The 22,004-nt window shown below is 34.6% G+C and overlaps 1 protein-coding gene across 6 annotated transcripts in view; it reads right to left on the bottom strand.

Annotated features, from left to right (window-relative positions):
* Window positions 1-22,004, bottom strand: part of HYCC2 (hyccin PI4KA lipid kinase complex subunit 2) — a 96,350-nt gene that overhangs the window by 8,905 nt on the left and 65,441 nt on the right. For 3 of the 6 annotated variants that reach the window (XM_056808673.1, XM_056808675.1, XM_056808674.1), the window contains exons 8-13: window positions 19,712-19,827; window positions 17,506-17,601; window positions 13,511-13,627; window positions 12,978-13,065; window positions 3,798-3,957; window positions 2,806-2,973 (exon numbers count right to left, since the gene is read on the bottom strand). In XM_056808673.1, coding sequence (XP_056664651.1) covers window positions 2,806-2,973; window positions 3,798-3,957; window positions 12,978-13,065; window positions 13,511-13,627; window positions 17,506-17,601; window positions 19,712-19,827 — 745 coding nt within the window. The remainder of the gene's footprint in view (window positions 1-2,805; window positions 2,974-3,797; window positions 3,958-12,977; window positions 13,066-13,510; window positions 13,628-17,505; window positions 17,602-19,711; window positions 19,828-22,004) is intronic. The other 3 variants (XM_056808679.1, XM_056808677.1, XM_056808676.1) reach the window with 1 other exon arrangement.

Below are 22,004 nucleotides of genomic sequence, written 5' to 3'. Positions count from 1 at the left end.
ATAATTTTAAACAGTCATGTGAATAATTAGTCTTTTCTATAATATGCTCTCTGAAAAACAGAGCTGAAGACAAAAGAAATGTCCAATTTTCAAAGGTGCTAGAAAAAAATGGATAATCAAGCTACTCTTAAAGCAAAAACACCTTGCTTTATCTGGCAACCAACTTTTCTTTAGTCATCATGCAAAGCCTTCTAGATGAGAGTGCATTTGGAAAAATAGCTGCAGCCACTTCCTCTCTCAACCTCTTTCTTCAAAAGGACAACACATAATGTGCTCTAGAACAAGAAAGTCAAATTCTATAATTACACATTACATCATATTATATTTATAATCTTTTAAGAGAGCTGAATGTCCATAGAAAATATAAGTGCTGAGTAAACATGTTTTAGCAATATAAAGAGTGATGGGCACAAAATAACATTAGAAGTATTTTTTAATCAAGAGAGGAAATTAAGACATTTGGTATTAGCTTTGGAATATTGCTACATGCAGATTAGATGCTCAAGCAATATGACAAGATTAAAAATGACAATGGTAGAAAGATAGTGCATGCAGAAAGGAATCTTTGGATCTCAAATACCCAGAAATGTTGTTTCAGTGTAGTAGAATAGTACTACAGTAGACTTTCAGGTTCATTCAGGGTGTTAACTCTTGCTTTACTATGATTTTAACAATGCTTTCAAAAGTTCAAGATTGTTTCTTCGGATTTCCAAATAAAATTCTTAATTTTAAGCTCCCTGGCACCTTTGCTCTCCTTTTCAACATGTTATCAACAAGTCTCAACTATTTAAAATACAACCTCAATGTCAGGCATGAAAAGTTTCACCAAAGAGCACTGAATTAAGAAGGCAAAGGATGTGGGTGAGTCAGGTTTTTTCTTTTTCCGTAAGTCATAAAGATACTAACAACACAAAGGACAAAGAACATATAAAAAGGAATATTAATAATTAATTTCACTTTCTCTAACTTAAGCCACTATTTTAAACTTTAAACTCACAAATTTCAGAATCTTACTAACTACAAGAAATTTTGTACATGTTTAAGGAACTTAAATTTTTCCTAGCTATGTCCAAAAATTTTTAATTTTTAACAATTATAGGAAATACTAAAACTAGCTGAGCAATACCTTTGGTCCTTTTTCAGCTCCTTTTGTTTTGTTTTAAGTTTTGCAGAATTAAAAAAAGCTACAGTTTCCTAATCTTAAACTTCCTGCATTATCATTTTTCCATTAACAAGGCACTATACTGATTATAAAAATAGCAATTGTTAGAGAAAGCCAAATAGGCTCATCCAACCCCCCTTTTATCCTAGAGCATTAAGAAGCAGGGTTAGCATAAAGAAGCACATTAAGTCATTAGTATATTTGACATTTATTTATATTCTCATTTTCTCTTGTTCTTATAAAGCTAGTTACAGGGAATCAAATAAAAATATGTAAAACTGGAACAGGAAGGCTGCATCTTTCACAACCATTTAAGATGGTTCTCTGAAAAGTAGCAACAACGTCTCCAGGTCCTTCAGGTCATGCACATGCAACACTGAGAAAAATGAAGGCCAATTTGGCCTAATGGCTAGGGAGTTAAAAGTAGCTTTAGATTCTTACTGAGCATGCTCAAGTTTCTGATGCACCAAGGAGCAGGAGTCCTCCTAAAATGGAAATTGACTCTTACAACTTAAATAACATATCCTAAAGGCAATTTGCTTTAGTACATCAATGAAACACTAGTTTCCACAGTAGCAACACATTAAGTTGTAAAAGAACTCTCAGGTTTATTTTCATTCTTCTTTTAGGGAACAATTCCTGGGAGATGACAATAAACACAGAAAAACTAGTAAATACTTTCCTATTGGTAAGAAGATGAGGGTTCTTTAACAGTGAAAATATCATAGGAACATTCTCAGAGTGAAGATACAACTTCATTAAAAAAAAGTTGCTACTGGTACATCTGGACTCCCAAGAATACATTCATTTCAGTGTTGGGAATTATATACAAACAATCTAACAACAAGAGAAGGTGAAAATCCATTTCATTGAATACATGATTGGCAAGTTTCAACATAGCTTGTGATCCAAACTAGCTCAGAGAGCATAACAGAATCATCTACAGAGACAAAAATAAGCACTATACTCTGCTTCAGAACTGGAGAGTGAACAGGAAATTGTGTTTATAGAGGAAAATTGGTAGTTAAAATAGTTGGAAACAGAGCAACTTAATCTATTCAAATATTAAAGTTCATCAACCCCAATAAAGATCTACAATTAGATAGAGGTAAATCTGTTCTTGGAATCATCAGGAGTGAAGACAAGTAAGAAAAACACCACCTCGGTTCGCCTTTCAGATCAAAGATGATATATTTGTGTTTTACTTCAGTCTTCAAAAGTTCATTAAGTATCAATTCCTGAAGTTTTATGAACCTAAACAAGTTTAAACTGTCAACCAGGGCTCATGTTCATTGGATGCATTTTCCCTTAATGTTAAAGTAGACATGCTCAGTAATGAAAACACCCCAAGCCTTTGCACGCCTCTTGAAGATGGCTACTTCACCTTGTTATTAGCCATGCCAAGCTGTTCTTTAACCACACAGGGATGCAAACTCCAGGCCAGCACACATGATAACAAAAGGTTGTACCTGACCTGGTGCTAGGCATAATGGGAAGTGTGTGTATTGCAAGGAGAAGCTAATACACCCTGGGATAGTGGAAACACACACTAGAATGGAAAGATGTTCTGCTTGGGGATAGGGAGCCAGGATCCTTCTCCAGCAACTGCCTCACTGACTTCTGCCTCCTCATCTCTGTCCTACCCTCTGTTGTGGCTGCTGCCAAGGTGGGCTCCGGCGAGCCAGGCTCAGGGGTCCTGCGCACCAGCACCTCCCCCTCTCGCACACGTTTGATCCCTACGTCTGTGGAGCCGTGTTGGATCGGGGAGCCAGGAATACTCGAGTCAGCCTCGTTTGAGAAGTCAAAGCCATCTGGGATTCAACATATAAAGTTTTAGTGTTTTTGTGCTCTTCTATAACTTTCTGAGCATTTTGACCCAGGCAGATTTAAAGAGGTTTATGTGGATATGGTCTTAAAAAACAAAAAAAGTATTATCTATATACAGTTATATATGTGTGTATAATACACATACATATGCAAGAAGGCAGATGAAAAATGTTGGAGTTGGCAAATGAATAGGCTAGAAGTGAAAAGAGATCATCAAAATGGCAATACTATGCTCCTACAACAAAGCCAATACAGATAGATTACACAAGTACTATGTCCATGAGACACCGCTGCAATCAATTATTAAATACAAGCCAAAAACTCACAGAAAAATCAAAGATAAGAATCTGAAAACAGAATCAAACCTGCTGGGGAAATTGCTTGTGTCATATTTTTTATTCAATCGGTTAAAGAGTTTTTTGTTGTTTTGTTTTTTTAATGAAAATGCTCACATATGTACAAACTCAAAGACAATAAGCATATTTAATGAAAACCTCTCCCCTCTTTTGCTATTTTAATAAGCAATTCATCTCTTTCCTTTCTGTACACTTGGACTATTTTACATTTCCCCTTATTTGAAATACTTTCTGAAGAAACATCCTTCATAAGGAAAATCTAAAGAAACCATTAAAAGAGCTAAGGACATTAGAAATCACATTTCTATCACTAAGAGTATCTGATCAAACTTTTTAAAGATCTATTAAACAATGTACAGTAATACCACACATTAGTAATATAAATTACATAGAACAAGAGAGCAGTAATCTAGACCAATAGATGTAATATAGACTACTGATTACACTCTCACCTTCTCGCCTCCATCTATGACGTCGGATTGAAGCAGTTGTGATTGCAGTCCGAGAAATTCTTGGCACTGTGGGTGTGACCTCTACTTTAAGTACTTTCTGACCTTCTTGTGAAGAATCAGGAGCATCAAATGGTAATGAATTCTTCATGGCATTAGCAACCTAAAATATCAAAAGAATGATCAAAAAATTTATAAGCACTGAATATTATGTTAATTTCCCACTTTATTTTTTAATATTTTTCCATGTTTACATGATTAATTTTCTTTTCCTTCCCCTTTTCCCTTCCTCCAACCCCTCCCAGAGCCAACAAGCAATTCCACTGAGTTATACAAATGTTGTCACTTGATACCTATTTCCATATTATTCATTCCTGATATGACGTTACAGTTGCTAAGAGTAGAATGTCAAAATTATAAAATGATTAAGATATACTATGAATAAAGCCTAGCAAAGCTGACATATTTAGGACCAATAAAACACATTTTCATTCCTAAATCTCATGGATTGATCTTTTTTATCCTCTATAAATTCTCATAATAGAAATAAAACAATTGACACTGGAAATTAAACCTGACAATAAGATCTGAGAACAGACACTGGCTATCTAACAAATAAAAAAATTACTTTCAGAAATTTGACATGTACCCCAAGGAAAGTAAGAATTTATTTATTTAAAGTTAAGGACAATACTTTTAAAGAATATTTATTATTCTTCATATAAAACATTATATAAACTTTGCCCAAGGTATAAGAAAATGATTGTGTAGTTCAGAGGTTTTAACCTTTTTTGCACAGACTCTTTGGGAATTTAGTAAAACCTATTGAGCCCTTAGAATAATGTTTTTAAATGCACAAAATACATAGGGTCACAAAAAAAATACAATTACAATGGAATACATATTGAACTCACTCCCCTCCCATTCAATTTTATGGACCCCTTGAAATCTATCTTTGGAACTAATAAAATATAAAGATAAAGAATTCCTAGTTAAGATGATGAGATTCAAGGCAAACTAACTTGATAAGGAATAATTCAGAAATTGAGATTATAAATTTTTGGGAGAACCTTACCCTCAACTAAAACTGCTCTCTCCAAAGTTGTCAATAATTTAATTGTCAAATCTGATGGTAGTTTATTAGTCTTCAACCTTCTTGCTGTCTTTGCCACACCAGATGCTGTTGACTACCTTTTGCCCTTCTGTAAATCCTCTCTTCTCTGAGATTTCACTTTAGACATTACTTCTCACATATAACATTTCATCTCCTATATCCATGCCTTTTTACTGGTCTTTCCCCAATCCTGGAATGTTTTCCTTCCTCAAAGAATCCCTTAGGTTCTTTAAGACTCAATTTAAACACTACTTTTTATAAGAAGTTTGTCCTGATCTCTTAACTGCTAGTGCCTTTCCTTTCTAAACTCTTTTATCTATTTTGTGCAAATGTATGTGGACATATTGTTGCCACAAACAAAATATGTACTTCTTAAAGGGAAAAAAACACTTTTTGTCTTTATAGTCCTAATACTGTAGCAAGGGAAGGAGCAAAGTGGATTGCAAGAATTGACAGCTCTCAAGCCAAGGATTTTACAAGAACTGGCTGGGTCAAGATTCTAAGGGGGTTGGAATAGCTTTCAACTGTCTGTCTGAAGCTGGATATCCACACTGAAGCTGTGATTCTGAGATTCTCCCTAGAAAAACATCTTTCAAGCTGCCTGCCTTAAATTAACATCAAGAAAAGTTTGAGAGGAAGTTCCCCATTCATTCTGGTGGACAGATTGACTTTGGAAGAGAATTTCTCCCTTTCCTGGATCTTCTAAGGACTGTACAACTGGATGTCTGTAGTCTGACCCACCAAGGACTCTGTGTGAGAATCTGGGTTCCCTATTTGGACTTATCCTTAGTTAACTTTAGTTTAGACAGGTTAAGCTTAGTATAGGAACTTGTTGGGTTAAATATCTGGGTCAACCTTGCCCATCATTCCCTTCCTTTATTAATAAACGTATTTATATAATTCTGTGTTTTTCCTTTCCTACAATCTTTCTCCCTTCGCTTAAATTCCCTATAACAGTTTTGGCAGTCAGTTACGCAAAACTTAGAAAATTAGGTTTTTATATAGGAAAAGCAGTTAGTATAGGAAAAACAGTTGGAGGTTGGGAAGGTTCCATTTCCACTCTTAGCAGTGATACATTCCAAAGGTGGGGGCAACAGAACTCTGGGACTCTAACTGAACTGGGAGAGACATTTAAACTTTAAACCCCTGGCACATGGACTAGGTGGCCATCTTGAATTTTTATGTTGAATTTTTTTGTTTGTTTGTTAATTGTGTGTGGATAAATAGTGATCACAATAGATTATAATAGTACTAATTCTGTTGTATATAACATTCTATTGTTAAACGTAAATATCTCTGGTGTATTGGAGGGGAACAGTGATAAATGAGAGATAAGAGGGAACCAAATAGATGTTACACGAGGAAACAGTTTTGAAGGAAGGGAGCTGATTTCAGAGAACACCCTTACTTCCTGTTCTCCTTGCTAAGCAGCCTAAAGGAGCTTGCCTAAAAGACGGGTGAGTCAGTTCCTCCCTCTAATTCCAAAATCTTGAGAATAGTTTTTGTAGTTAAAAAGGACCTATTTATTTTCTTGGGGGGGAAGGAAATAGGAGAGAGGGAGATAGGATTCCCCTAATTCTAATTTATATCACTTATTGAAGGCTTTGGTTTAAGACTCTTCAAAAAGGAATAAAATTGACTTCCCCTGAGAGAAACAGTAATAATCCAGTTGAGGTCATTACTGGGCAAGATTCTCTTTTCTTCAGCTCAAACTAGGTGGAGAAAGGTAACAGCCAAGAACTTCTTCAGCCTTCCTCTTTTCAGAGAGGTTAGCCAGAGAGAAGTGAAGTGGCGTGGAGATCAGACCACTCCAAGCAGAAGGGTATAGAAGTCAGCTTGGGGCTAACTGCCTTTCCTTTCCCAGCCTTCCATAGAATCCTCTCCTCCTCCTATGGGTCTGGGTCTGGATTCTATATGCTCTCTTGAATTTTTCTTCTTGCATTTCATTTCTTCTGTCTGTGCCCATTTCTCTCAATCACACTGGGGACGTGTTAAGAAATTTATTATATGTCTTTTGGGATTGTGTTATATACATCCCTTACATTATTTTCACTTTGTTTCCTAAGGGTTGTTATATATCGTTAGATTATCAATGGTTGAAGCCCTGTTATGTCCCTATCTGTACAAACTGTTTTATCCCATGTCCCCTTATTATGTATCTGCATCTTTATTGTATATAAGAGTAGAGTTGTGGTATTTAATATTGGACATGGATTTAAGGCTGTAATAGTACAGATAACCAAAGACTCTGAACTAAAACAGATGATAGTACTAATGAAACAACAACTAGATCAAATGGAAACATGCGTGAAGGGAAAAAAGTTTATTAATAATGATTATGATTTTGATTTAAAGGAGAAAGATGGTACACCTAAGAATTTAAATAGGCTTCAAAAAGAAGAGGCTGAAGGCAAGGTTACCTTATTCCCTTTAAGAGAAATTTCTGTGGTTTTCCAGTATGAGATCCTTCAAGTGAAAACTCATAAGAGATTTACCCTAGAGAATTTAAGTCAATAAAAAGGAGAATCCTTCCTTTGTGGAATAACCAAACAAGGTGATCAGGGAAATACAGAGAGCCACTGATATTTATGATCCAGACTATAATGATTTCTCTTTATTAATGAAAAAACTTTTAACTAAGAGGGAAAGGAATAAGTTTAGAGAGGAGAAAAGGAGTGACCCCTTATTAACACTGTGGCCAGAAGATTACCAAGACAAGGATATGAACAACAAAACACAATATGAATTAATGAAAGAAGCTAGACAATCAATAATAGATGTTATGAAAAAAACATAAGAAAAGGCCAAATGCATGGTCTAAGTTTGATGGAATTAAACAAAAGGCAAATGAAACACCTACTATATTCCTTGATTGCATTACTGAAGCTACTGAAACATATTTAAATATGGATGTGTGAATTTTAAAAAGTCTCCATCTTGGTCTAGCACCCAAAAAAATTGTGCACACCCACACTACACGGGCATGTGCTAGTCAATGACAAATCAGAAATAACTGACTGCCCACCTGGGCTGTCCTAAGCCAAGCTAGAGCCAACCATTGGCATTTGTGAGACACAGGAAGTGAGGTAGGGAACAGCCTCTGGAATTCGCTCACTTCCTGTGGAGAGAGCGAGACGGTTGTTGGTGTTAGGAGCTTGGACAGGGAGGATGCCCGCAGACAGCTTTCCTTCAGAGCGGTCACGTGAGTTAAGGACTGATTCTTTCCACCTTGGCCCTTTGGGCCTAAAACTCCCTCTGCCTTGGTCAGAGGTTGAGTAGCCTCTTTCCCTTTTCTCTTCTCTCCTTCTCTCCCTCTCCTTTCCCTACTCCCAGTGTGATTAAACCTCCATAAACTTTATTCTGACTTGAGTGTTTCATTTTAGGAATTTCATAAGTAAATTCCTTGGCGGCCATTGTTCAATATTACATAAATCCTGTAGCCACACTTTAACCATTACAATATTATAACCTCTCCCAGAAGCCTAAAATTTCTACCATTACAGATGTTCTAGAAGAGGGAACAATTGCACATATAAAAAGAATTTTTGTAAAGAATGATATCCCTTAAATCAAATTATCTTTTAAGAATAATCACCCAGATTGGGAGGAAATGGAATTAGAGGATCTAAGAAGGAAGGCAACATACCTATGTATTGATAATGAGGACAAGTATGAGGAAAGGGATACTGTTATGGAAGATCTAAAAATAAAACTAAGAGAAGCAGAAAACAAAGCTAAAGACAGTAAGATTAAAGAAGTTAAGGCAGTGGTAGCACTAAGATCCATGCAAACTAATAACGACTATAAGACTAAGGAAAGAAGATCTGGTCCCCAATGGTGTTTCTTTTGCAATTGTATTGGGCATTTTGTCAGGGAATGTAGATATAGAGGTCAATTTTCAAGGCAATTGAATAGAAATGGAGGGTTCAATAGACAAAATAAGTATAATAACTGGAATTATAATAACTGGAATAACTACCAAAGAAAGAATAATGGTAACAACATGCCAGAATGCTTGTTGTCAAGGGGCTCAAGAACTGGATTTGAGCACTATGCAAGACTGGGTTAAGCCTGCAGCAAGGCCTAAATACTGTCAGATTGTTAAGGGTGATCAGAACAAAGGGGCTTGTTCCTTATGAAGGTTTACCCAGTGTTCCCTTCTGTATTTGAATCAAGGGAAAATGGATTGAGATTAAATGAAAGTGATTGTAATGGTGATAAGGTTAATGAAGTTATAAGTGATGTGACTGAATCAAAGGATAATGTAATTAGGGTTAATAATTGTAAGAAAAAAGAATATTGTAATGTAAGATTAGTAGAAAATTCTAATGATTATGAAATAATGGAAAATAGTGAAGAATGTAAATTGGATAATGATAATGTGATTGTAAATGAGGGCAATGATACCAAGGATAGTAATATAAAAGCTGTTGATGGTGTTAAAGATGTTAAATCCTGAGAATATCATGCAGTTCAAGCAGATGTAAACTTGGATGGACAGGAAATGACTGAGCTTTGTACTGATGTTACTGTGCTTGCACCAGTATTGGAAACATTTCAACCTCCAAATAGTACAGAACCATATGTATCTGTTACTATAGGAGATCAGATTTATGATCTTTTGACTGATATTAGAGCTAGTAAATCAGTTTTGCAAAGTCTTCCGAAGAATTTTAGAGCTGTTGGTACAATGGTAATAGGAACTACTGGTAAACCAGAGAGAGTAGCAAAATTACAAGCAAAAATGATTAATTTAGGTTCTTTATCTGTAGAGCATGTATTTCTTTGTATGCCAGACTGACCCATGAATCTTTTACATAGAGATTTATTATGTAAATTAAGAGCAACAATCCAATGTATCGATAATGGTGATATCTCATTACATCTACCAGAAGAATCTCTGAAAGCTTTTCCATTGCTATTCTTAGATTCAGTCAGGACAGAGGATGACTTAGATTCAATCTATCCTAAACCTGAGCATATCCCTGAAGATTTATGGTCAAAGTCTTCCACAGATGTAGGTCTACTGAAACGAGCTACCCCTGTAAGGGTGAGGACTAAGGAAGGACTGGTTCCTTGTGTACCTCAATATCCCTTAACTAAAGAAGCAATTAAGGGTATAAGATCAATCATTGAATGGTTGATTCAGGCAAGATATTTCACAGTGGTTGCTTTATGCTCAGTGTTTTTTTCAATACCAATTCGTGAGGATTCTCATCACTGTTGATACAGTTCCTTGTCTAAGGGGTGTAGCAGCTATAGCTGTGTTAGTCCATAAGTCAGCAGATTTAGATTTGGGATTGTGAATTTTAAAATTACTCCACCCTAATTAGACATATTTTAGGGGAAGATAAAGTTGTAAACTCCTGATTGAACAATGAAGGTACTTAACATATCTTAGAGTGAAGCTAGAACTTTAAGCTAAGTCTATTTTTAGATCTAATACAAATGGTGTTAAGTACCTATAAAAGTTAAATTAATCACAAAAAGGTCAAGTAACTCACAAAAAAGGTAAGCTTAACAAAGAAGTGTGAAGTACCTCAGAAGATATAATCTAACCAGAGAAGGTGAGAACTAAAGAGTGGACAGTCCTGGAGAAAATCTAATCAAAGAAGGTGAGAACTAAAGAATGGGAAGTCCTGGAGAAAAGCGTCTACTGTGATTGGTAGATGTGAAAATTTAGGGGAGGTGACATAAGAGAAAATTTCTTTAAAAGGAGGCTAGAAAGGTCAGTTCAGACAGTCAGGAAAATTGAGTTCAGGACTAGACCTCAGCCTGGAGGATCTCCCTCAGACAGCTTCCTTGAGATGGTCTCGTGGTGAGTGATAAGACTGACTCCCTTTCCCTTGGGCTCAGGGAGGCCACTTTGGCCAAGACCTTTAACTACTGCCTGGCTCAGCCTGAGCTGGAGCAGTTTAAATTCACTCTTTTCTCTCTCTCTCTTTTCCTTAATTTCTTCTCTCTATATTAATTAAATCACCATAATTTCCAGTTGACGTGGCTATTTTATTATTTGGGATTTTCCCTGGCGACCAAATTAAATAGATTTCAAGTCACAACGCTAAAATCATCTTACAGGATGTCCATTGACTGTGTATTGTTCACATCAAATAGAAGCACTAATGAGAAAATTTTGTATTCAAGCATATTCAGATCAATGAATATCAAAGTATAAAATTATTCTCCTAGGTAGTGAGAACATCCAATTGGGGAGGTGTAGTATATTATATCCAGTTATACTTCTTCCTGTTTTGCCAAAGAACGGTGATGTCTTCTAGCTGAAGGTAAAAGTACAAGTATTTATACAGATTCTCTTTATGCATTTTCTGTATGTCATGCTACAGGGCAGATCTGGAAACAACAAGGTTTTATTACCATATCAGGAAAATCAATTGCTCATGCAGAAATAATAACTGAGTTGCTGGATGCTATCCAAAATCCTAAACAGCTAGCGGTGATCCATTGTAGAAGTCATATTAGTGGCAGAGATTCAGTCTCTAAAGGAAATCATAGAGCTGATATAACTGCAAAATTTGCTGCCAAGGAATGTTCCAGTGTATGTAAAAAATTTGTCAACTATTGAATCTGATGATCTAGAAAAAACTTATGTAGACTCAGAAATTCAGAAGGAGAAGGAGAAATTTGGAGCAAGGAAAGAACATGGAATATGGGTTGCAGATACTGGAAAACCATCGTTACCAAAAGATTTCTATACCTATTTGTGTCAAGCTATTCACACAAAAGATCATTTTGGTACCCAAGCTGTAGTAGACTCTGTAAAGAGGCAATGGGCAGCATCGGGAATAAGTACTATAGCAAATAAGATTTGTATAAGTTGTTCTGTTTGCCAAAAATTCAACCAAGGGGCATTAAGACAGAAAAGTTTGGGTGGTAGACCTTTAGCATACTGTCCAAATTTGAGAGTCTGCAAATTCATTACATCAGCATGCCAAAAGCTGGAAGATACAAGTTTTGTCTGGTAATATTACAGTCCTAATACCTAGTCTTTATTCCAACAAATTATCCTTCAATGATGGTTAGTTATTAACCAAAGAAATCTGGTTCACTGTCTAACACTGCAGGTGGACTCAAATAATGAATATTACTTAGTCAAAGGAAGGAAGGAAAAGGCTTGTACCTTATTTCCAGTTTTCAAGCAATCATGTTCCTACCTCCATGATGCTATCTGCTCTGTAAACCAATCACATTATTTTCCGTACCTAGTCAACTCTGTTCTTAGTTCTCTTGTAATTCCCAAAAATTTTAAGAAAGCTTGTAAGTCCTATCTTGTGACGGTATTTGAGTTACTGAGAAGCCATAGATCAAATTTATTGGTTACTGAGAATCTAATTAATAGGCTGATATTGCTTAGACCACTGGTCTCAGTTTACCTTAATTTTCAAAGGAAGCACCCCCTCAGATAATTTCTCACCTTAAATGCATGATTTCATTAATCCTTTCATTCTTCATCACACTGTCACTTCAACACTCCTACCTTTTACATTTGCTCCCTGCCTAGATTCAGCATTCCTTTAGGGTAGACACTGTCTTATGCATTTCTTTGTATCTCCAGTGCTTAATTTAGTGCCTGGCATATAGTAAATAATAAATAAATGTTTTCTGGCTCTGACCAAATAACTTGCATTTACTTATGCAGCACTTTTTGGTTTACAATGAACTTTCCTCACAACCTCCTTGCGAAGTGGGCAGTATACTATTTTCCTCAGGAACCTGAAGCTCAGTATGAAGGGAAAGTAACTCTCTAATTGTCACAGTGCTATTAGGAATTCAGAGCTGAGATTCATACCCAGGTCTCCTTCTCCAAGTCTATTATACTTTGCAGTGCCTCAACACATTCCTGAATACTTAAATCTCACTATATTTAAATGGCTCCATCTTAAATACTAAACCAAAAGATGACAAAAAAAATTTTTGGATAATAATGCACCTTAAATATCAAACATCACAGCTTAAAAATCCACAGGTCAACCTCATGCTGTGTACATTGTTGTTCATGCAAAGATTACTGGATGCTCTCCAATTTCCATGTCTGATAACTTGTTCCTTACCAGTAATGGTTGAGAGAAAAGTTCTAGTTGAGCTCTGTAAATTATGTCATCCAGTACTTCTTGGCCAAGATCCCATTGTCCATTATATCTACCAAGGAAACAAAGTATCCATTTTACAAATCTACATAAATCCAAGTATATTTTTAATAGGTTAAAGATCTTAAATTATTTTACTTCCAAGACATTTTTCATCAGGTTATAAACCAAGGAAAATATGAAAAACGGTTTTTACAATGTTGTAGTACAATGGTCGACATTTGAGTTAAGTTAGGTTACAAGAATTCTTAGTGCAGGTATATACTAATATTTCCTATAAGGAGAAACTGCTGTTCTCCACTTGTCAAACCTAATTATTAAGCTGTTTTTTAGCTACTCTCAAATTATCTTATAATTAAAGGAATGAATTACTAAAGTAGAGGAGTCAAGATAACTAGTGTAAGCATGAAAAAAGATCAGTATAAAAGAAATGAAAAACATTAAAATTCCCCACAGATCAATAAGAAATTAGCTAATTTCAAATCCCACCAACTTACATGGCATAATAGACACCTGTCAGAAGCTGCACCATAAATTCAGGATCCAATACCACTCGGCCACAAGGTTCTTTCCAGTGTTTTTCATTTTGCCGTGGAAACCCACTCACGCAAAGTCTAGAAAAAAATGTTTTTATGACACCCTGAGGCATTAAAGTAGCTATTTGACTTTTTTCCCTCCTGAAATAACTTTAACACAGTAACTCTCTTGAGTAAAGTATTGTAGTAAAGCTCTTTTGATTAAAACAACAACAAAATTTAACACCAAATTAAAAGTTAGAAAAGTAAAGTAGAAATGCAGGGAATGGATACAAAAGTAAAGTTCCAAGACTTTCTGAAATATCTGACAATGGTATTTCACAAATTTTTACTCCTAGAACTCAGAAAATTTGTGTGAACAATTCAAAACTACATATATATGAAATTCAATCTCAATTTGTGATGATTTTGCAAAAGACAATTACCTAAAACTAGATATTAAGCTGTAAATAAAATTGAATATTGAGAAGCTAAAGTTGATTATTTATAGCAACATTTTATTAAATGTTAGTTGGGCCATTTAAAAATAATTCAATTTTTAGAAGTTGCAAAATAGAAATTTAGCTTTAAATAGGTCTGATTTTAAACCTTTTAACCAAGATATAATACCTTAAATGTTACTGTGTAACAAAGAAGTTAAGACAATAAAGTGTTATTTTTCTTGTGTACTTCCAGATAGGAAAATAATCTCAAAATACTATTTAGAAAGAGACTAGCAAACTGCTTTCCTGAAATATCACCACTATAGACACAAAACCAAAATATTCCTAAATTACATTCAAAATTTGACAATACTTATTGCTGGAAAGCAGGTAAGTGGCTCAGTGGATTGAGAGTCAGGCCTAGAAACAGGAGATCCTAGGTTCAAATCTAGCCTCAGACATTCTCAGGTGTGTGATTCTGGGCAAGTCACTTGACCCCCATTGCCTAGCCCATTACCACTCTTCTGCTTTGGAACAATAATACACAATATTGGTTCTAAGATGGAAGTTAGAAGTTAAAAAAAAAAATAAAACCCAAAAAAACCAATGCTTATTGCTAAAGTATTATTTTTTCTAATGCCTACAGACTGAAGTAAAAGTACTAAATTGAAACCTGGACTTGTATGTGTAGTTGCCACTCTGTTAACCTAAATAGTCATACATTATTTCTATCAGTTGGGAACTATAAGAATATTAGTAGCAAACCCTAGTAAAATAATAGTGCTGGCACACCACATTTAAAAACACATTAATCAGACTAAAAAAAATTGCTCATAACTATCATTTGTATCTTAGGGTACTGGTGGTAGATAAACTTCAAATTAAGGTTTTCTGGTGCTATAAACAAACAAATAAATAAATAAGCATCTTGGAGATGTGCTATAGTAGTACTGATATTCTGTTAGTCAGCCAAAAAACAATAGTGTTTACTATGTGCCAGGGATACAAAAGTGTTTACATGCTGGGGGTACCAAAAGGAAATAAAATAGTCCCTATCTATTCTCAAGGAATATACATTCTAACAAGGAAAACAACATGTAAATAATTAGGTACTTATAAGATATATAGTAAACAGAAGGTAACCTAAGTGGGGTAGGCATTATATATATAGCAGCTATATCAACTGAAAGAGTTCTTCAGAAATGGCTAGTGGTAATAGAATTGTGTTGCCAAATGGTAATGTGTAATCATTCTTTTCTTAAATTTGGTGGTTAATGACTTTATCTGAAAAAAAGTATTGGTAATTACTCAGTGTTAAAATTGTTGAAGCAATATATATTAAGATAAAATGGAAAACATTTGTTGTTAGATTTGGCCAACCCCATTAAAGAAATTCAAAATATTTAACCTTGGATCATATTTTTATATTTAAGTACCTGTGTATCTGGAAAATAAAAAAAAAAGTAAAACAAAATTACAAAAAACTATAAAGCAGAATTAGCCAAATTGAAAAATGTCTCCTGATTGACAAATTCTCACTCTATATTGAGAACAGAATTATCAAATTTCACGATAAAGCAGACTTGGGTTCTCTGAATAACTACTGGCTTATATCTTCCTTGTAATGAAATTATTTTAGTTTAGTTTAAAAGTTTGTTTTTTCTTTCAGCTTCAGCTAGATGACAAGAAATAAAAAGGCAGAACTTGAACTCATATTTTTTAGGCATTCAAGCTAGCTCTTTTTCCACAAGGTCACAGGTCTGAGCAAAAATTAAAGTCAGAGGCAATATCAATAAAAAATTTAAAAGAATAACTTGTCTTGGTTAACAAAACAAAAAAATCAATGAGGAAAATTAGTTATTCCTAATGTTATGTTATTGCAGAATTTAGAAGTCTAGAAAGCAATTGATGGGGTAAGTATACTTTTATAAGTAATGTGGCTGAAAGCCGTTGGATGGGTGATTGGATTATTAGATTGTGAGAAATGAGTATAGATCATAAATGTATTCTGGACAACAATGGGGTTGTGACAGTGAATGGAGTGAACAGGGGAACAAAGAATTACAGACCAAGTTTTGAGAGAAAATTAATTACTTTGTAGGGAGATTTTCTCTAAAATATTAAAATGTGAAATTCTGGCAAAAATCTGCAACAATTATTTTGGTTTTACTTTAATAACCCTTGAATAGCAAATCAAACATACAACTTTATATCATGCTGTACCATTGTTTTGTCATAGATAAAAATTTTGCAGATTTCACTTTGTAGTTTCTATTTAAGAATACAGTATATTCCAGAGAATATTGAGTATGTTTCTGGATCATACTACAAGAAGACAATGGGGTATTTACCAAAGACTTTATAAGATGTTTTATTATACTTGAATAATATAATGCATTCCATATAATGATACTATGTATAAACTACAACATATTGTATTTCTGTTCATTTATTTTATTATGATTTGCTATCCCTGAAAAAAATCTTAGTGGGAGATAAGTATGAATAGAATTCTTCCCTTGGTATTTTGTGATAGTTGCTCAACTCACATATTTTATCTAAACTTTATGAATCTCTGAGAAACTAACACATGCCATGCATAATAATGAGCATATCATTAGCTGAACAATAAAACATTATTAATTCAGACTAATGAAGAGGAAGTCTCATCAATAAAACACTAACGTATAGGTGTAGAATGCAGTTTAACTACTTTTTAAAGTACTCAACAAAATAAGTTAATAGCTAATAAGACTGCAAAACAAAAGTACTGACAATTAATTTAATGAACAGATAATGATTGCCTATATATAATTCCTATAATTCTGCAAATGGATACTGAGTACTGAAAAAGTTTATTCTCTTAGCAATCCACATCAGCAAATAATTTTCCATAATGCAAAATTAAATCACAATCTAGATCTACATAATGACTGACAATTCTGAATGAATTAGTTTAAAAACTAAGAAGAAAAGACAGATAAATATGTAGTTATGAAAAGAATGGAGTGGCACATAGAGGTACAGATGGAAGACTGTTTTCACAATAAAGAGAGTTTTGATTCTAAACTCCAACACTTACTATTAGACTTTGGAAAAGTCATTTAAACAGCTTTTATAAAAGGAGTACAACAATATTTGCACAAACCTGCAAGGCTGTTTTGTTGATCAAATGAAATGACACATGTAAAATGATTTTTAACCACAAAAGACTGCATAAATGGAGGGTGCTACTATTATTAAGACATAAAAGGGAAAAATTTTAGGTAGATAAAAGGAAAATTCCAAATCTCCTAAAATAATTTATACCTTCAACGTAATTTATAAACTGTCATACATAGAGTGATTAGGTAAATCATTAAATTATCTATCAGGAGGAATCAGATTTCTGGCTTTAAATTTGTTAACACAACTTGACAGTATTTCCAGTACTTAAATAACTGAAGGGGGTGTAGGGATGTGATGATCAACTGAGGCAGTAAGAAATATTTATAGTACATAAAAGATAGTGATCAATTTTTGTCCACCACTCACCTGGAACCCATGCGGCACAATGCCTGATAAGAGGAGGAAGGCATATAAACAATAGCTGAATTGTAGCATAGCATGAGAAAACTCAGGACCTCAAACCTAAAGAAAACAAAATAATATAATAAAGGAAGAATGTTTCCAATATTCTTTCCCTTTTAAAAAATTCTGAACCAAACAAAAATAAAATGAACATTTCCTTATAAAAAGAGAAAACTGTATGAAACTATAAATCTCCATTATGTCCAAAGTTTGCTTTTTCTTTTAAAGATGAAATTCAACATAAAGCTTTTAGAGCTGTCCAGAATAATTATGTTTTCATTTGGCTTTCCCTCTATTTTCATTTGGCTTTCCCTCTATTTTCTTCTGTGCATTAAAAAGTGTTTTAATGACCCTCTCTTTTTCTTTTTGGTAATGGAATCTCTAACTCCCTTTAAAATAACATTCCCAAACATTAATGCACTGCTGGTGGAGTTGTGAATTGACCCAAACATTCTGGATGACAATGTGGAATGATGCCCAAAGGGCTTTAAAATAAAGACTGTCTACCCTTTGATCCAGCCATATGACTGGCTGGGTTTATACCCAAAAGAGATAATAAGGAAAAAGACTTGCACAAAATAATTGAGCTCTTTGTGGTGGCAAAAAACTGGAAAATAAAGGGTTGCCCTTTGATTGGGGAATGGCTGAACAAATTGTGATATCTGCTGGTGATGGAATACTATTGTGCTAAAAGGAATAATGAACTAGAGGAATTCCATGTGAACTGGAATGATCTCCAGGAACTGATGCACAGTGAAAGGAGCAGAACCAGAGAACCTTATACACAGAGACTGATACACTGTGGCACAATGGAATGTAATGAACTTCTCTACTAGTAGCAATGCAATGATCCAGGACAATTCTGAGGGACTTATGAGAAAGAACACTATCCACAAGCAGAGGAAAAACTGTGGGAGTAGAAACACAGAAGAAAAACAACTGCTTGATCACATAGGTCGATGGGGATATGATTGGGGATATAGACTCTAAATAATCACTTTAGTGCAAGTATTAATAATATGGAAATGGGTCTTGATCAATGACATTTAACCCAGTGGAACTGCTTGTTGGCTATGGAAGGGGGAGGGCAGAAGGAAGGAAGGAAAAGAACATGAATCATGTAACCATGGAAAAATATTCTAAATCAATTAATTAAATAAAAATTTTCAAAAAGAAAATCCCAAGAAAGATTCTGATTGAACAATTTACCCCATGATGCAAAAAATAATTTAAATTGTCTTTTTATTTAAATTTTATTTAAATTATTTAAATATTGTTTCAGTATTATTAGACATTCTATATTTTTCCTACTTTTATTTTAACATATATAATAGTCAAACAAATGTTAGCCTAAGTTTATTTCTTCCCAAGTTTCATATAACACTCTGGAAACCCCCAAAAGGAGAGTCTCTGTATTAAATATTATTATATTGGGGTAAATTATAAGTGAAAAGGACTAAGAAGTTATAGCACTCAAGAGAGGATCATTGCCAACAACTCCAAATCCAAAGAAGTTCTCAAAGAACTATAATAGAGGGTTGATAATTTGGGAAATATGACTGAAGTAGCTCCAAAGGCATATCATTTTTATATTTGTATCCCTTGAAACTAAGCTTTGCACATAATAGGTATTTAATAGATGTTTGTTGGAGTTATTGGACTTGATCCAAGTCCCCTATGAAACTCCAGTTCCTGAGTACTAGATACTCCCAAACTTCTAAAACAAGGCTCTGTTTTATTAAGAATAACAATTTATAGACTAAATGATGACAGCTATCATATGGTGTTATAGTGTTTTTAGTCTCATAGATGAGTTAGGGTAATAGCACAACTTTTTATAATACGTATTTCACATTTTTTCTTAACCCTTACCTTCCATCTTAGAATTAATACTGTGTATTGGTTCCAAAGCAGAAGAGTGGTAAGAGTTAGGCAACGAGGGTTAAGTGACATGCCCAGACACAGGTGGGAAGTGTCTGAAGTCAGCTTTGAACCTAGTATCTCCTGTCTTTAGGCTTGACTCTCAAACCACTTAGGCAATTAGCTGCTCCCCACCAATATTTTTAACTTTTGAGGTCTCTGACATGCCAGATTCAATTTCAATTATTTTACTACAAAAAATGAAGAATTATGTTCAGCATAGATTTAGTAGGATATTTTAAACTAGTACCTGTTTTGTGCAGTAAATGTTTCCCTTTGTGGATGAAGATCACTATATACTACCCTAATGAGATCATGCTGACACAGTGCTCCCTCTGTCAAGGCCATGGATCCAATAGTTGAGGGCTATTAAAAAAAGGCAAATTATAAGCAAGCACATATTGAAGAAGAGAAATGCAAAACATAAGATGGCAGTGATAACAATTTGCAAGACACTACCACTAATTTTACCTAATTGTAAAAGGTGTTTTCAAACTACCACGTCTATCCTGTTTCCATTTTATTTCATTTATAAATCCTATAATTTTTCCTTGAAAAGATGTTTTAGAAAGTAAAAATTTAGGATATCCAGGGAAATCATGAAAAAAATGAGAAGGAAGGGGGCCTTGTAGTATCAGATCTCGAACTATACTATAAAGCAGTGGTCATCAAAACAATATGGTACTGGCTAAGAGACAGAAAGGAGGATCAGTGGAATAGACTTGGGGTAAGTGACCTCAGCAAGACAGTCTATGATAAACCCAAAGATCCCAGCTTTTGGGACAAAAATCCAATATTTGCTAAAAACTGCTGGGAAAATTGGAAGACATTATGGGAGAAATTAGGTTTGGATCAACATCTCACACCTACATCTACACCAAGATAAACTCAGAATGGGTGAATGACCTGAATATAAAGAAGGAAACTGTAAGTAAATTAGGTGAACACAGAAGAGTATACATGTCAGATCTTTGGGACAGGAGAGAGTTTAAGACCAAGCAAAAGTTAGAAAAAAATCACAAAATGTAAAATAAATAATTTTGATTACATTAAATTAAAAAGGTTTTGTACAAACAAAACTAATGCAACAAAAATTAGAAGGGAAAAACAAATTGGGAAAAAATCTTCATAACAAAAACCTCTGACAAAAGTCTAATTACTCAAATTTATAAAGAACTAAATTAATTTTACAAAAAAATCAAGCCATTCTCCAATTGATAAATGGGCAAGGGACATGAATAGGCAATTTTCAGTTAAGGAAATCAATACTATTAATAAGCACATGAAAAAGTGTTCTAAATCTCTTATAATCAGAGAGATGCAAATCAAAACAACTCTGTGGTATCACCTCACACCTAGCAGATTGGCTAACATGACAGCTATGGAAAGTAATGAATGCTGGAGGGGATGTGGCAAAGTAGGGACACTAATTCATTGCTGGTGGAACTGTGAATTGATCCAACCATTCTGGAGGGCAATTTGGAACTATGCCCAAAGGGTGCTAAAAGACTGTCTGCCCTTTGATCCAGCCATAGCACTGCTGGGTTTGTACCCCAAAGAGATAATAAGGAAAAATACATGTACAAGAATATTCCTAGCTGTTCTCTTTGTGGTGGCAAAAAATTGGAAAATGAGGGGATGCCCTTCAATTGGGGAATGGCTGAACAAAGTGTGGTATATGTTGGTGATGGAATACTATGTGCTCAAAGGAACAATGAACCGAAGTAACTCCATGTGTACTGAAATGACCTCCAGGAATTGATGCAGAGTGAGAGGAGCAGAACCAGGAGAACATTGCACACAGAGACTGATACACTGTGGTACAATCAAATGTAATGGACTTCTCCATTAGTGGCAATGCAGTAATCCTGAATAACTTGGAGGGATTTACGAGAAAGAACACTATCCACATTCAGAGGAAAAATTGTGGGAGTAGAAACACAGAAGAAAAACAACTGCTTGATTACATGGGTCAAGGGGGATATGATTTAGGATGTAGACTCTAAATGTCATCCTAGTGCAAACATCAACAACATGGAAATGGGTTCTGATCAAAGACACATGTAAAACCCAGTGGAATTGTGCGTCGGCTACAGGAAGGGGTGGGGAAGGTGAGGGAAAATATAATTCTTGTAACCAAGGAATAGTGTTCTAAATTGACTAATTAAAATTTTCAAAAATAAAAAAATAAAACCCATAATTGGAAAAAAGTATACATTTTTTATGTAGCTTAGATTTAAATACACACAAAAAAGTACATAGGATTACATGGGAAGAAATCAGTTACATGGAAATATGGTTACCAAAATATTTTTAAAAACATGTTCTCAAGGGGGAAGCTGGGTAGCTCAGTGGATTGAGAGCCAGGCCTAGAGACGGGAGGTCCTGGGTTCAAATTTGACCTCAGACACTTCCCAGCTGTGAGACCCTGGGCAAGTATTGATTCCAAGACAGAAGGTAAGGGTTTAAAAAAAAAACACAAAAAAAACATGTTCTCAAGATCACAAAATAAGAACCTGAGTGGTTAGGGCAAGAAAAGCTAT

The sequence above is a fragment of the Monodelphis domestica genome, chromosome 8 (genome assembly GCF_027887165.1).
Source record: "Monodelphis domestica isolate mMonDom1 chromosome 8, mMonDom1.pri, whole genome shotgun sequence".
Taxonomy (NCBI): domain Eukaryota; kingdom Metazoa; phylum Chordata; class Mammalia; order Didelphimorphia; family Didelphidae; genus Monodelphis; species Monodelphis domestica.
Note: the sequence above shows the minus strand (reverse complement) of the source record. Positions and strands in the feature narration are given on the sequence as shown.